Source organism: Mustela erminea, chromosome 5 (assembly GCF_009829155.1).
Source record: "Mustela erminea isolate mMusErm1 chromosome 5, mMusErm1.Pri, whole genome shotgun sequence".
Taxonomy (NCBI): domain Eukaryota; kingdom Metazoa; phylum Chordata; class Mammalia; order Carnivora; family Mustelidae; genus Mustela; species Mustela erminea.
In genome coordinates this window covers 120202192-120219059 of record NC_045618.1, presented here as the reverse complement: position 1 = coordinate 120219059, position 16868 = coordinate 120202192, and the positions used below count along the sequence as shown (strand labels likewise).

At 36.0% G+C, this 16868-nt stretch overlaps 1 protein-coding gene across 7 annotated transcripts in view; it reads right to left on the bottom strand.

Annotated features, from left to right (window-relative positions):
• EML5 (EMAP like 5) overlaps positions 1 to 16868 on the bottom strand; it is a 174334-nt gene that overhangs the window by 32221 nt on the left and 125245 nt on the right. For 5 of the 7 annotated variants that reach the window (XM_032344726.1, XM_032344729.1, XM_032344730.1 and 2 more), the window contains 7 exons: positions 16160 to 16312; positions 15017 to 15148; positions 8302 to 8390; positions 6223 to 6399; positions 4709 to 4910; positions 3573 to 3699; positions 515 to 529 (listed from right to left, as the gene is read on the bottom strand). In XM_032344726.1, the coding sequence (XP_032200617.1) occupies positions 515 to 529; positions 3573 to 3699; positions 4709 to 4910; positions 6223 to 6399; positions 8302 to 8390; positions 15017 to 15148; positions 16160 to 16312 (895 nt within the window). The remainder of the gene's footprint in view (positions 1 to 514; positions 530 to 3572; positions 3700 to 4708; positions 4911 to 6222; positions 6400 to 8301; positions 8391 to 15016; positions 15149 to 16159; positions 16313 to 16868) is intronic. The other 2 variants (XM_032344727.1, XM_032344728.1) reach the window with 1 other exon arrangement.

The following is a 16868-nucleotide window of genomic DNA, read 5'->3' as shown; positions in this document are numbered from 1 at the left end:
CTTCTAAAACACTTTTTCCACACTGTCCAGTTTCAGAAACTGCCTGAGGACATGTTCATCTCACTAAAGCTAGTTGTGAAAGTTTCCCACAGAGCCATTTTATGCACATAGCATTTTATTACACATACAAATATCATCATTGCCCTATGTTAATTTTTTAAATGAATGTATAAATATACATTATACATTATATGAAGCTAACAGACTTATAAACTGCTTATTTTTTCACTGATAAATATGTGTGGCTAACTATTTTTGTAAACCTCTGAAACTTACGGAATAACTAAAACACTTTGGAGTTTGTTGTAAAACTAAATGATCATAATGAAAATCTCACAGCAGCCACATACTACACATGTAAATGCAACTATTCTGGAGGCCTTAAAATTTCACTTTTTAATTTCTTCTTAATAAATATAGTTCCATGTTTTATAGGGGAAAAAATCAACACCTTAAATACAATAAAGACCAAAACAGAAGAATGGAATAAAACATTTTATTTAATAAAACTTACCTTACTACCCCCTGCCTTTGAAAGGAACAAGGGAAAAAAAGAAACACCAATGATGAATAATTGATGCAGCAGTTACGTACACAGAATAAAGGAAACAGCAACAGAATTCAAAGGAAATACCAAAATGCCTATTATGCTCCTCTGTTCTGAATATTTTTACTAAAAAATACTGGAAGTTTGATTGACAACTACTTTAAAGATGTAAGATCTGCTACAAAAAGAAAAACACAAAAGTATTATAGTCATTTAGGAAAAAAGGCCCCATGAAAGTGTCAAGTAGTTACCAATTCCATCCAAAACCTTTTAAGTGGCTGTCTGACAGATATTTGTTTTCACTGTTTATAAAATGTTGTTTCATATTTGATAGCAACATTTAATTTAAAATACAAAAGCATTTATGTAGACTATAATATTTCCTTACAAATATACACAAAGTTGGTTAGAAAAAGAATCTTCATTTTTTTGATTCTCTCTTTTTATGAAAATGAGGACTCCCAACTCTGAATCATTTTGGACTCTGGCCTCAGCATTTTCTTTTCTTTCTTTTTTTAAAAATTCTATTTATTTATTTTACAGAGAGAGATCACAAATAGACAGGCAGGCAGAGAGAGAGAGGGAAGCAGACTCCCTGCTGAGCAGAGAGCCTGATGTGGGACTCGATCCCAGGACCCTGAGATCATGACCTGAGCCGAAGGCAGCGGCTTAACCCACTGAGCCACCCAGGCACCCAGGCATTTTCTTTTCATTCATTCATTCATTCTTCTTCTTCTTCTTTTTTTTTTTTTTTTTTTTGGCCTCAGCATTTTCAAAAGAATTCAGCAGAGTTGAAATTGTAAAATAAACTGAGAACTAATGCAAAATAATTTCAAAATAATTTGGAACATCTTAGTGTAAAAAATGCAAGCTAACAGCAAAGAGTATGAGAAATTCAAGCATTTTTCATGAGCAGAAAAATACTTCCATCTGTCAGAATTTGGGTCACTTCATTAATAAAGGAGGAATTCTAAGTGTTTTACCATAAATGACAGCTTATAGATTAAAATTTGGTCACATTTTCTGATATACCTAATTTATCTGATATTTTTCTTAAAAAATAAATGAAAAAGATTTAAAGGAATGTCTAGACCTCCTTCCTCCCTATAGTAGAGTTTCACTTTTCATTACCTGTGAGATATAATTTAAGTAATTTTAAGCACTATACTATGCTCATTAGGAACATCCACATTTGCAAACTTATAGATACGTATTCTCTGAGTAATATATCGATATTGTTCACTACTTTATGGATATTTAATTTCAGAAAATGTTTCAGTTTATTTTCCTCAGGTGACACTGTATTTCATTTGCAGGGAGGGGTGGTAAAGACTTACTTCCTAACTTCTTTATACATATTTTATTTCATTTTATAAAATACTCCATAAGTTAGTGATTGTAAGGGTCATTAACCTCTAAGGAAACAGAGGCTCAAAGGCAACAAATAGTTTTTCAAGGTGACACAAGAACAAAATGAGAAAAATTAGTATTTTAACCCATTTGTCGGACTCTCCATCCCAGGACTCTGGGATCATGACCTGAGCCGAAGGCAGATGCTTAATTAACTGAGCCAGCCAGGTGTCCCAAAACATATCTCTAATTTAATACTCTCTTGATAGTGATGAGAAAATGAATATTTACCCTCTACCCCCCATCCGTAAAGGTGACGTCAATGCTATTATTTGGGTACTCATCAGCAAGTGGGCACCTAGAAGAGAAGCTGTGGAGACATCATGACTCAACAGTCCCCCTAGAACTCTCATGGGAACATGTGTGGCTAGTCTGTTCAGAGACGCTCTAGATGCCCCTTTTCCACCAGGAACACGCACCTCATCCTTCCAGTTTCCTCCTTCCTCCTGAATGTTAAGTCCGTAGTGCAAACTCCAACCACTCTGCCAGTGCTTTCTTGTACTGTCATCTCTATCTAGCTGAGCCCCACGTGTTGTTCACTCAAATTTTCCACAAATTCCGTTCAATGTGAGTAAATTCCCTTTCATTTTTAACTTTTCCTCAAATATTCTTACCAACTTATCGTAACAAAGTTCTCCTCAGCATGTCTTTAGACAGACGAGGTCACTGCTGTTCCCACCTTTCACTCCTTCTTGGCTCCTCACTGCAGTTTCTGGATAATTTATCCTTTATCATTTCTTTAAAACTCTACGCTTCTGAAGTCCACGTCATTCATTCACTGATTCATACACCTCTTTACTGTCTTCCATACTCCCAAATAATTTTAAAAGCATCCCGTGATGGTCACAATTCCTCTCTTAAGCTGTCATCTAACTCAGAGGCTTTATTAAAAAGTTCTCTCTCCTTATAAAATTGCTGTGGGCATAGCTTTTATTACTGATGTGCTGCTTTTAGACAAAGACCAGTAATTCCCATTCCCTAATGGGAAGCTATACTTCAATTTGTCTCTTGGAAAAATCTTTATTATTTTTTTTTTTTGAAAGATTTTATTTGACAGAGAGCATGAAAGAGCACAAGCAGGGTGGGCAGTAGAGGGAGAGGGAGAAGCAGGTTCCCCGTGGAGCAAGAACCCAATGCAGGGCTTGAGCCCAGGACCTTCGGGCCATGACCTGAGCTGAAGGCAGATGCTTCACCATCTGAGCCACCCAGGCACTCCTGGAAAAAATTTTAAATAATGATTTTCTATCCTTGATAAAGGCACTTGGATAAAAATGCCTTTCAAAATTCAATCCTATCTCTGCTCAGGTGCTTCCTAAAACACACTTGGTATTGGATTAAAATTTTATTATTTCCTACAACCCTCTCATATTTATTTATAAAAGTTAGCAAATAATATTCCTTTAATCATAGACACTTTATATTCCTTAAACTACTTGCAAAAGACAGTGTCACCCCCAAGAAGTATTTAAGAACAAACGTTTTCCAAGAGGTGTTGGGTGCTGGAAAATCCAAAAGTACCACTGCTAATTAGTTTTTACAAAACTTCATTCAGTTAAACAATACATTCAATTTTAATGCCGATACATTTTTCTTCATCTACTTTTAAATTTGTTACCTCTCATCAACTGAGGGTTCTTTTTGCTGCAAATGAGGCTTGACTCCAAACATTGGGCGAATATTTGTTGATAAGGCTCTAATGGTGTAACTGACTTCATTCTCCCTTGTAACGTCACTGTCATAGCCTGCCATCAAAACAGAAGAATCATTCTCTAAGTTACAAGTTAATAGTGTCATAGCCAAATTATGAAATAATATAACAGCCAATAAAAAGATACAGAATATTTATGATATGTAACAATGTTTTCAAAATATTACTAAGAGATAACAGCCTATAAAATACAAATTCAATATATCATTTTTGTTTAAAATATTATGTATATAAATGCACATATCCCTATGGAAATACCTCAATATGTTAACAGAAGTTACCTCTGAGTGGTCAAATTATGGGTGCTATGTTTACTTTTATTGCAAAATGTATTTTAAATTTTTCTATAATGAGCTGGTATTATTTACATATTAGGAAAAGACAAAAATCATTTTAAAATATGAAGTTCAATACCATAAAAATTCTTTAAAAGATTTTATTTGGGGCGCCTGGGTGGCTCAGTGGATTAAGCCGCTGCCTTCGGCTCAGGTCATGATCTCAGTGTCCTGGGATCGAGCCCCGCATCGGGCTCTTTGCTCAGCAGGAGCCTGCTTCTCTCTCTCTCTCTGCCTGACTCTCCGCCTACTTGTGATTTCTCTCTCTGTCAAATAAATAAATAAAAATCTTTAAAAAAAAAAAAGATTTTATTTATTTGAGAGAGACAGAGCAAGCACGAGTGGGGGAGAAGGGGCAGAGGGAGAAGCAGACCCCTGCTGAGCAGGGAGCTGGAGGTCCCTGGGATCATGCCCCAAGCTGAAGGCAGACACTTAACTAGCTGAGCTCCCCAGGTGCCCCACCATAAAACTTATTTTAACAGTACTTAAAGTAGGATTATCATACATTTGTAGATGAAAAATATTTAAGTCATCAATATATGCCAGTCTGTCATTTTTGAGGCATAAAACCAAGTCTGGTGTTAAGCAGACCACAAAGACTAAAACCACAATCATTCAAACATTATTATTACTTGTTTAAGTGCTGTAGTTTAAATCAGCTGTGCTAAATTATTTGTACTTTTATTAAAATATTTTAAAATGACATACCCCCATCTTCTTCCGAATCTGTATCAGATTCTTCACTGTCACAAGGCCTTTTTTCTTGATAGCCCTCCATTTCATTTGTCCAAACCATTAAAGACATATCTGCACCTCCTAAGGTGACCAACATGCTATCATCATAAGTCCAGCGAACATTTGTGACATGTGTACTATGGGCCACATACCTCTTAAATTTTCCAAATTTTCCCTAAAGTTGAAAAAAAAATTGAGTCTTTGAGAAATGCTACTACTTGAAAATGGTCCTATCTTAAGGCATCTATACCATCTAGAAAGCTGGAAGTAAAGTTTCTGAACAATAAATGCCATATGGGAACATATTCTTATCAATTAAGGTTCTGTCACTCAAGCGCATCTAAAACAGGGCTGTGTGGAATATTTGCTCAGGTGCTTGGGTTCTCTATGAGAATTTTTAAACTTGTGTTTTCATTTCAATGGTGATCTAAAAATACAAAAATGAACAGCTATTTAAGAAATCATTATATGATTTCAGTGCCCCATTTGAAATTTATGTTTATGTTCATGCCAGGTTATAATATACAGTTGACCCTTGAACAACACAGGTTTGAACTGCACAGGTCCACTTATATGCAGATATTTTTTGATAAACACAGTATAGCACTGTAAATGCATTTTCTCTTCCATATTTTTAAAATAATATATTTGCAATAACATTTTATTTTCTCTAGCTTATATTTTAAGAATACAGTATATAATACATAAAACATACAAAATATGTGTTGACTGTTTGTTATTGGTAAGGTTTCCAGTCAACACTAGATTATCAGTAAAGTTTTGGTGAGTCAACAGTTATACACGGATTTTTGACTTTGCAGGGGTCAGTATCCCTAACCCCACGTTGTCATCTGAATCAGTGAAAATAATGAAAAAATAATGCATCTGGACCTGATATATGAATTTTCATGCTAAATGAAAGCCTAATGTTTCCCAGTACCTTGAACAGAGGAAAGCACTAAGAGAATTCAATCATCACACAGTACACCACAGCATGGGCACGTAGCACCCCAAAGAGTCTGTGCAGTCTAGTTTTAGCAAAATAACATCATTCATTATGTTGAGTCAATGCTATTTTAATATTATAGGTATGTATTTATAGTATTTTGGATCTAATGGGTTGAAACATTTTAAAACTTAAGGCGTAAATATAAAGAGTTTGTGTTTACTGTTAATGGTATGTATTTAATCAAAAGAATACCAAACTTATTTAAGTTAATATTAAGGATAAAAGAAATATTTCTTCTAAAAGGGATATTTATATTACTCAATACTGAGAAACACTGTACAAAACAACTTAAGGCATGGAATTATAAGACTACTTCTAAATAAAAGTTATAAATATGTCAAAAATAGTGTACATAATGCTAAACTGTTCATATTACATATGTAATATTCCTATTACAACAATGAAATACTATGAAAGGGGATTACCTTAACCATTTTTATAATTATTATCATTAGGGGGGTTAAAGAAAAACACATACTTTAGCAGGATATCTAAATAACTTCACAAATCCCAAATCATCCCCAGTAGCTAGGACCATTTTGTCACTGGTGAGGCAAGAGGCAGTTATGTCTGTGACTTCTCCAATTACTGGCCAAATTCCCTCACAGCATAAACCAAGCACACTTGTCCATGATGCCCAACAAATTTTTTCTACCTAAAAAGAAAATAAGGGCTGTAAGTTTGCAATATCTCAACCTTGAAAACTGACAACAAAAGTCCGATTTTTTTTTTTAAAGATTCTATTTATTTATTTGACAGAGGTCACAAGTAGGCAGAGAGGCAGGCAGAGACAGAAGGGGGGTAAGTAGGCTTCTCGCTGAGCAGAAAGCCTGATGCAGGGATTGATCCCAGGACCCCAGGATCATGATCTGAGCTGAAGGCAGAGGCTTAACCCACTGAGACACCCAGGTACCCCAAAAACCTGAATATTTTTTATAATTATATATGTCACAAGAAAAATTAAAAAAAAATTTTTAGTATTTTATTTATTTATTTGACAGAAAGAGATCACAAGTAGGCAGAGAGGCAGGCAGAGAGACAAAGGGGGAAGCAGGCTCCCCACTGAGCAGAGAGCCCAATGTGGCTTGATCCCAGACCTGAGCTGAAGACAGACTCTAACCCACTGAGCCACCCAGGCATCCCTAAAATTAAAAGTTTAGTAGAAACAGTTAAATTATTAGTTGTCTTCATTTTGTAGCTCCCAAATCTGCTAATTCCTATAGAAAAAATTTGACATAACATTATTCAAGAAGTACTTTTTATGTGTTCTAGATGCTGAGCATTCAGTGATAATAAATAAGACAATTTCTGCTCTTAGAATAACCAATAAATCTGTACTTCATGTGAAGATTTCTAATATTTTAGAGGCTTGTTTTCCATTTAATCATTACTGGATATTAAGAACTTTTACATATATATATATATATTTTTTTTTTTTAAAGATTTTATTTGACAGACAGAGATCACAAGTAGGCAGAGAGGCAGGCAGAGAGAGAAGGAGGGGAAGCAGGCTCCCTGCTGAGCAGAGAGCCCCATGTTGGGCTCGATCCCAGAACCCTGGGATCATGACCTGAGCAGAAGGCAGAGGCTTAACCCACTGAGCCACCGAGGTGCCCCAGAACTTTTACTTTTATTATCTTTACTTACTTTACTTAACATTATTTCCTCATTAAGCTACTTTCATGTTAAATTTGCTTAGCCTCTCTTCCTTGGCCATGTCAAAAAATTTTGCTAATACTGTCAGTCACAAAATGAAACACATTTTTTTCTTTTTTCTTTTCATTAAACAGGAATTTGCCAACAAGCATCCTAGACATACAGGTTCCAAAAGATTTGACAGACATGCAGTGCTTCAATCTAAAACAGCATGTCTTCTATTTGCCTCGCATCCTCTGAGGAAAGTAACTGGACTGGAGCAGAACTAGACGTAAAAGTTGATTTATTCCCACCCCCCCCTTTTTTTTAGAGAGAGCATGTACACGCAAGTGCAAGTGAGGGCAGGGTGGGGGTAGTGAGTGGGGAGAAGAGAGAGAGACTCTCAAGCAGGCCCCACACTGGGCCTGACACAGGGCTCCCTCCTACCACTTTGACATCAGGACCTAGGCCGAAATCAAGAGTCAGACGCTTAACCAACTGAGCCACCCAGGTGCCCCTGTTTTACTCCTTTTCTTTTTTTTTTTTTTTAATTTTATTTATTTGACAGACAGAGATCACAAGTAGGCAGAGAGGCAGGCAGAGAGAGAGGGGAAAGCAGGCTTCCCGCTGAGCAGAGAGCCAGATGTGGGGCTTGATCCCAGGACCCTGAGATCATGACCCAAGCCAAAGGCAGAGGCTTTAACCCACTGAACCACCCAGATGCCCCTATTCCTTTTCTTAATACAGCATCTTTTCCTTTATTCATCTAATAGTCTGGGCCAGTAAAATAAACTCACAGAAGGAATAGCCATGATTTGAATAACATGAGAACAGGTTTCATATGTAAATGATAGAAGGTGGGCATCAGTGTTCTAACAACTTAGTCATATCAACAACATTGCAAGCACTATTATCCTCCTACCTCCACACTGGGGATGGTTTGTTTTTTCCCTCTGGGAGCTTCAAAGAACAACTGTTCTTTAGCACCAGTGTTGACCTGTAAAAGCTTTCCTTAAAAAAAAAAAAAAAAAAAAAAATTGAAATATACACACATATAAAATATATCTATATAGTTAGTAGAAAGTTTAACTTTTTAAAATACTTTTTTCCCATGGCTTATTATGACATTTAGATTGTTTTATACTCATAAAATTGAATTGTTTCATTAATATAAAATTACAGAGTTAATCTCATTTAAAAGCATTCAGTGAACACTACATTAGTATTTTTTACCACCTTTCTCTCATTAAGTTCTTTTTAAATATCAGTGTAGATAACGTAGTTTACATTAATTTTAGGTGTGCAACACAGTGATTTGATAATCTTAAACAGTGCGCCTCATGCAAGTGCATTCTTCATTCCCTTTGCCTATTTCACCTGTCTTTCCATTGCCCCCCTTTTTAAAAAGTTCTATTTATTCATTTTAAGTAATCTCCACACCCAACGTGGATCTAACTCACAACACTGAGATCAAGAGTCACATGCTTTATCAACTGAGCCAGCCAGGCAACCCAGCATTTTACTATTTTTGGTGTAATTGTAAATGGGATCATTTTCTTAATTTCTCTTTCTGTTGCCTCATTATTACAGAAATGCAATGGATTTCTGTATATTGATTTTGTATCCTATGAGCTTACTTACTCCACTTTTGGTGGAGTCTTTAGGGTTTTCCATATATCGTATCCATGTCATCTGCCAAGAGTCAAGTTTTACTTCTTCCTTAGCAATTTGGATCACTTTTTCCCCCTTTTTCTTCTGTCATTGCTGTGGGTAGGACTTCTAATACTATGTTTAATAAAAGTGGCAAGAGTGGACGTCCTTGTCTTGTTCTTGACCTTTCAGGGAAAGCTCCCAGTTTTTCACATTAAATATGATCTTAGTTGGGGGTGTTCATATATGGTCTTTTATTATGTTGAGATACATTCCTTCTAAAGTTACTCTGTTGAGGGTTTTCATCATGAATGGATATTGTACCTTATCAAATGCTTTTTCTGTATGTTTTGAAATCATCTTAAGGTTTTTGTCTTTTCTCTTGTTAATGGGACATATCATGTTGATTCATCTGTGAATAATAAACCCTGCTTGCATCCTAGGATAAATTCCACATGATTGTGAGTGACTGTATTTATTGCTGGATTTGGTTTGCTAATATTTTGTTGAGGATTACTGCATCTATGTTCATCAGATATTGGCCTGTAGTTCTCTCTTTTTGTGGTGTCTTTATCCGATTTTGGTATCAAGGTAATGCTGGCCTCATAGAGTGAATTTGGAAGCCTCCTTTCCTCTTCTATTTTTTGTAAAAGTTTAAGAACAGGTATTGACTCTTAAGTGTTTGATAGAATTCATCTGTGAAGCTGTCTGGTCCTGGGCTTTTTTTTGTTGGAAGTTTTTGGGTTTCTGATTCAGTATCACTGCTGTTAATCAAACTTTTTGTTCAAACTTTCTATTTCTTCTTGTTTCAGTTTTGATAAGTTATATGTTTTTAGGAATTTATCCATTTGTCCTAGGTTGTCATATTGTTTGGCATATTATTTTTCATACTATTCTCTTATAATCCTTTGTATTTCTATAGTGTCAGTTATTATTTCTCCTCTTTTTTTTGGTAGATGAAGTTGCCTAGAGGTTTAGAAATTTTGATGATCTTTTCAAATAACTAGCTCCTGGTTTCACTGACGTGGTCTATTGTTTCTTTAGTTTCTCTTTTATTTCTGCTCTAATCTTTATTATGGCTTTCCTTCTGCTGGATTTGGGTTTTGTTTGTTCTTCTTTTTCTATCTTCTTTAGGTATAGAAGTTAGGATGTTTGCGATTTTTTCTTGCTTCTTAAAGTAAGCCTATTTTACTAAACTTCTCTTTTAGAATTGCTTTTGCTGCATACCATACATTTTGGATTATTGTGTTTTCATTTTCATTGTCTCCAAGTATTTTTTTAATTTCTTCTTTTACTTCTTGGTTGACCCAATCATTGCTTAGTAGCATGTTATTTAGCCTCCATATATTTGTATTCTTCCCACATTTTCTTTCTTGTTGTAATTTCTAGTTTCATGGCATTATGGTCAGAAAAGATGTATGGTATGATTTCAAACTTTTTGAATTGAGACTTGTTTTGTGTCCTAATATGTTATCTATTCTGGAGAATGCTTGATATGCACTTGAAAAGAGTATGTATTCTGCTATTTTAGGATGTAATGATCTAAATATATCTGTTAAATTCATCAGTGTCATTCGAAGCCACTCTTTCCTTGTTGTTTTCTTTTGGATCTATCCATTGATGTAAGTAGGGTGCTAAAGTCTCCTACTATTACTGTATTACTAACAATCACCTTTTATGTTTGTTATTAACTGCTCTATATACTTAGGTACTCCCATGTTGGGTACAGAAATATTTACAACTGTTATATCTTCTTGTTGAATTGTTCCCTTTATGAATATTACTGTCCTTCTTTGCTTCTTTTTACTGTTTTTTAATGTATATTTTGTCCAATATAAGTATTGGCTACCCTTGTTTTCTTTTCACTTCCATTTGCACAAGAAATGGTTTTCTAATCCTTCACTTTTTCTTTTAATTTAAATTCAATTAGCCAACATATAGTACATCATTAGTGCCAGGTGGTTTCAATAATTCATCAATTGCATATAATACCCAGTACTCATCACATCACTATTTCTTTTCAATCTGCATGTCTGAAATGAATCTGAAATGAGGTCTCTTTTAGGCAGCATATAAGACAAGTCTTGCTTTTTTATCCATTCTGTCACCCTAGTCTTTTGATTGGAGTGTTTGTCCATTTACATTCAAAGTAATTATTGATAGGTAGGTACTTATTGCCATTTTGTTACTTGTTTATGGTGATTTTGTAGTTCTTCTCTGTTCCTTACTTCCCTTGCTCTCTTCTCTCATGGTTTGCTGGCTTTCTTTAGTGATATACTTGGATTCCCCTCTATTTTTTGCATATCTCCTACTAGGTTTCGATTTGTTGTTACCATTAGGTTTTTATATAACATCTTATGCCTATAACAGTCTATTTTAAGTTGATGATCTCCTTAAGTTTGGCAATCCATGGCAAAAAAATCCATTTTGCCAAAAAAAAAAAAAAGACCCATTCTTTTTTTTTTTTTTTTTTTAAGATTTTATTTATTTATTTGACAGAGAGAGATCACAGTAGACCGAGAGGCAGGCAGAGAGAGAGAGGGAAGCAGGCTCCCTGCCGAGCAGAGAGCCCGATGCGGGACTTGATCCCAGGATCCTGAGACCATGACCCGAGCCGAAGGCAGTGGCTTAACCCACTGAGCTACCCAGGCACCCCTTGAACCCATTCTTTACTCCTCTCCTTCCTCCCTAAGTATATGGTGTCATACTTTCCCTTCCTTTTCTTTTATAAATCCCATGATGATTTTTACAGATACATTTTTACAAATATATTTTACTGATTTTGTGCTTTTCTTACTCTAATTTATGATTATCTTTTTAATTATGATCTTTTTGTTCCACTCAGAGTCTGTATAATGAGTCATGTAGAGCTGGGTTAGTGGTCATGAACCCTTTAACTTTTGTTTGTCTGGAAATCTCTCTCTCTCTATTCTGAGTGATAGCCTTGCTGGATAGAGTATTCTTGGCTGCAGGTTTTTTTCTTTCAGCATTCTGAATATATTATGCCATTCCCTTCTGGCCTGCAAAATGTCTGCTGAAAAATCAGCTGATAGCCTTATGGGGTTTCCTCTTGTATGTAACTGTCATCTTTTCTCTTGTTGCTCTTAAAATGTTCTCTTTATCACTCCTTTTTGCCATTTTAAATATTCTGTGTCTTGGTATGAACTTCCTTGGGTTGGTTTGCTGGCAGCTTTCTTCACCTTCTGGATCTGGATTTCTGTTTCCTTTCCCAGATTTGGGAAGGTTTCAGCTAATATTTCTTCAAATAAATTTTATGCCTCTCTTGCTCTTCTCCTACTAGGATCCCTGTAATGCAAATGTTATTACTCTTTTTTTTTTAATAAGATTTTATTTTATTTAACACAGAGAGACCACAAGTAGCCAGAAGGGCAGGCAGAGAGGGGGGGTAAGCAGAGAGCCTGATGCAGGTCTCAACCCCAGGACCCTGAGATCATAACCTAAGCCAAAGTCAGAGGCTCAACCCACTGAGCCACCCAGGCACCCAAATGTTATTATTCTTGATGATGTCACTGAGTTCCCTAAGTCTGTTTTCATTTATTATTACTATTTTTTCTCTCTCCTGTTCAGCTTGTTTTCCATTATTATGTCCTCCAGGTCATAGATCCATACTTATGCTTTCTCTAATGTACTATTTATTCCATCTAGTGTATTTTTTATTTCATTTATTGAGTTCCTCATCTCTGATTGGTTCTTTTTTATGTTTTCTATTTCTTTATTAAGGATCGTATTGAGGTCATCTACTCTTTGTTCAAATCCATTGTGTATGTTTATGACCATTACTCTAAAATCTCTATCTGGCATGTTCATCATCTCCATTTTATTTAGCTCTCTCACCATGATTTTGTCCTCTTCTTTCAATTGGGACATTCTATGTGTTAGGAAGGTCAGCTATGTCTTCTGCTCTTGAAAATGTGGCTTTATGAAAAAGAGGTCCTGTGGTGCCCTGTAGCACCATGTCCCCTGCGCCTCAGAAGTATCTCCTGTGTGTGTTGTATGTGCCCTAGTGTTGCTGCAGAGCAGCTTTTGCCTTTAGTGCAGTCATCTGCAATGGCTCCCTCTGCCAGTTGTGGGCAGGGTTTATCCCTGTATTGTTAACGGGTGAGTCTCAACCCACTGTGGGCTTGAGTTGGGTCAGACCAGGTTTTTGCCAGAGATGTAGTAGCACCAAACTGCAGGGCACTTTCTCTGTGTTGTTCCCTGAGAAGCTTTCATGGCTTGCAGTCAGATGAGATGTCTGCCCTGAGTCCACTGCTGGGGCTCAGTTGGGACTAGTGTTCAACCATGGTTATGTTCTTCTCTCCCTAGAGCAGGGGTCACTTTGAAGTGGTGCTGTTCCTGTCAGGGCCACTTGCACCCTACCAGAATTGTAACATTGTTTTGGAAGGGCTCCGGCCAAGGGTATATTGGAGGGGGCATGTCCCCAAAAGCACGCAGTGGTGGGGTGTGCACTGTTAACAAGGTTTGTGCAGGTCTGCTGTGGGAGCTGACCTGAAACCCAGGTCTGGCTGGAGGGAATGTGTGTGTGGCATGGAGGGGCGGAGTGCACTGTTAAACAAGTTAGATGGAGAGTGTTCTTGCTTCACTGGTTCTCGTAGGTGTCCTTGTGTCTAGGCTAGGGACAGGGGAGGGAAATGGCGCCTGCTGGCTCTTTTGTTCTTAGAGTTTCCCAACTCACATGCTCTGAGATTAGTAAACAAATCTCCTTTGCACATACCTCAGGTGGTTTCCCAACTGCTGCTTCCAGGGCCGATTGTTATATTGCGTCTTAAGGGCACCCTCCTGGTTCTTACAGAACCAAACTGACTGATTTTTTTAAGTTCTAGGTGTTAAGCCTAGAACTAACTCTAAGAACTTGTGGAATTTGAACCCTCTGGTTTTCAAAGCCAAATGTTTTATCTTTTCCCTGTGGGCTCCCCACTGTGACTATTTCTTTCCCCTCTCCATGCCCACAGTGTCCCTCCTCCCTCCAGCAGACAGTCCACTGAATCCATTTAGCTCCCAAATGCATCCTCTGTCCTTCCTACCTTCTTCATGTGGCCTCTCCTCTACATTTAGCTGTGGAGAATCTGTTCTGCCCATCTTCAGGTCATTTTCTGGGTTATCTACACTGATGTGGGTATTAGTTTTATCTGAGACAAGATGAGTCTAGCACCCTCCTACTATACCATCTTCCCCAGAAGTAGAATGTTTAACTTTTATGGGAAAAATTAAGCTTAAACACAAAAACATTTTCCCTCAGAGTCAACCACATAATTAATTCATAAATGGTTTAACTTGTGTATGTATATACATAGAAACTATTTCTGTTGTTACAGATATAAAAACCCTAGAAATAAATTTGATGATTTTTTTTAAAAAGTGTTTTGTTTAATTATATTTGGAAAAACTTTTAACAATACTAGATTTATGTAAAGAATATGTGAAACAAAAATCCTTAAAAATAGAGGATTTAATATATTTAGCATTTATCCAAATGATTAAACACTGCGATGTGTAATGCATTTTACTGAAAAAACAAAGACACTCATTAAATTCTGTATGTTATACAACTTAAAGATATTTTTAAGAAATGTGATGGGGAAAAAAAAAAAAAAGAAATGTGATGGGGAAAGGACATTAAAATCCTTATTAACATATCTACTCTCCAAATTCTAAATTATTATTTAGACTAAGTTTATCTGACAAAAGCCAGAAAAAATGACAAAAAACCTTTTTTACATAATATTTAATTACTTTACAAATTAAAGAATTTGTCAGTTACTGTACTATCACTTGAATTATACTGGAAATATTAAAAAATCTAACCTCACAGCATTCTCCTTCAGATGTGAAATGAAGGAGTGGAAAGTAATTTTGAGAATGTTTCTCACAATAATTCTGAACTCACCTGTTGAACCACTGTTTCTCTAAAATAGCCAAACTAAATCAAATGAAACTTTTACCAAGTAGGTTTTTTAAATTCTTACCTCTAATATCCCAATCAACATGGGTTATGTAACTGGTAGCGCCTTTGCATATTCCTACTCGTTTACTACTCATCACATTGTATATATCTATAAAACTGTCATGGGATGCTACTGCAAGGTATTTCCCAGAACCTGTAACAGAAACATATTTGCTTGAGATTTTCTATATTTAGAAATATTTTTTACAGTGCACAACTAGAGTTAATTTTTTTAAAAGATTTTTATTTATTTTTTTGACAGAAAGAGACACAGTGAGACAGGGAACAGCATCAGGGGGAGTGTGAGAATCAGGCTTCCCACTGAGCAGGAAGCCGGACGCGGGGCTCAATCCCAGGACCCTGGGATGATGATCTGAGCTGAAGGCAGACACTTAATGACTAAGCCACCCAGGCGCCCCTTCTTTTTTTTCTTTTTTAAAAAGATTTTATTTATTTTTAGGGGAAGAGAGCAAGAGAGGGAACACAAGCAGGAGGAGTGGGAGAGGGAGAAGCAGGCTTCCTGCTGAGTAGGGAGACCGATGCAGGGCTCGATCCCAGAACCCTGGGATCATGACCTGAGCTGAAGACAGATGCTTAACAACTGAGCCCCCAGGCACCCCTAGAGTTAATTTTCTTAATTTTTTTGGATGAACTCTTAGGTGTTCTGTGAATTATACCACAACGTGCATCACGTGATAATCTGTAACTATATTTTCTCAAATTTTCAGTAAGCCCTCTAAATTCAGAAAAAGTGGAAGTAAACTAACATAAGTAAATTTTGCCTTAACATTAGTACTTCCCACATTACAGTGGGTTTTGTCAGAGATAATGAATACACGGAAATTAATAAGCAAAATTAGTGCAACATTTTGAAAGTATTAAGAATATAATGAAGAGAGTCACCCAGTCCTTCCATCTTAGAAATGAGGAAATCAAAACTCAGAACAGTTCCTTGGTTTAAGCCTATTTTTTTAGTGACAGAATTGTTAAAGTTGGATATTTTGCCACTGATCTAATACAGGAATTTTACCTTTTACCATACTCTTTACCAGTCAAAAAATTGAAATTCTAAGATAAAATAATGGTTAATAAAAATTACATATTGATATATTTGTTCATTGCCACCCCAAGTTGATAATCAAATATGATTTCAATGATATCTTACCTGGTGAAAATCGAATATCTGAAATAATATCTTTTCTGTGGTGAAAAGACACAAGATCCTCTAACGTATCTGCATTTGCCATTAAGAAACTTCCATCATTCAGACCTACAGCCAAAGCTTTACCATCAGGAGAAAAACAGCAACATCTTCCACCTAAAAAGAGATAGATAGCATATATCAGGTAATTTTCTACTTAAAAAAATTATGTGCTTAAGGAATCTTTAATTTCAAAGAGAATTCCTGAATTCATTGTGGCTTCAAATCAATATTCAAAAGCAGTCAAGGGATAAAGGCAACACAGTTTTCTACTGAAATCAGTGGTATGAAATTCTAAGCAATAATAAATACAAACCATACCCCTCTTCTGAATGTAATACAAGTACTAATGTTTACTTAAAAAAATTAAGCTAATGAAAAGGAATGAGAGATTTTAATAACATAAAAAGCCAAAGACATGTGGAAATGTTTTGTGGGAGGTTGCTACCTCTATAGTTTCTATCCAACAAATCAGAAATGTAAGAAATAAGTCCATCTTTATAAAAATGCTTTCAAATTTGAAAAAAAATGACAGTATTTTTAAAATTTATTTTTTGGGAAATAAGAGTGTGTTTGTCCTGACAGCAAAGGATATGGCAGATATATTCAAAAGCCTAAGACTTTTGGTGTCTTGCATAAAATTTGGAGAGGAAGGGATGGGGTACAGCTGTCA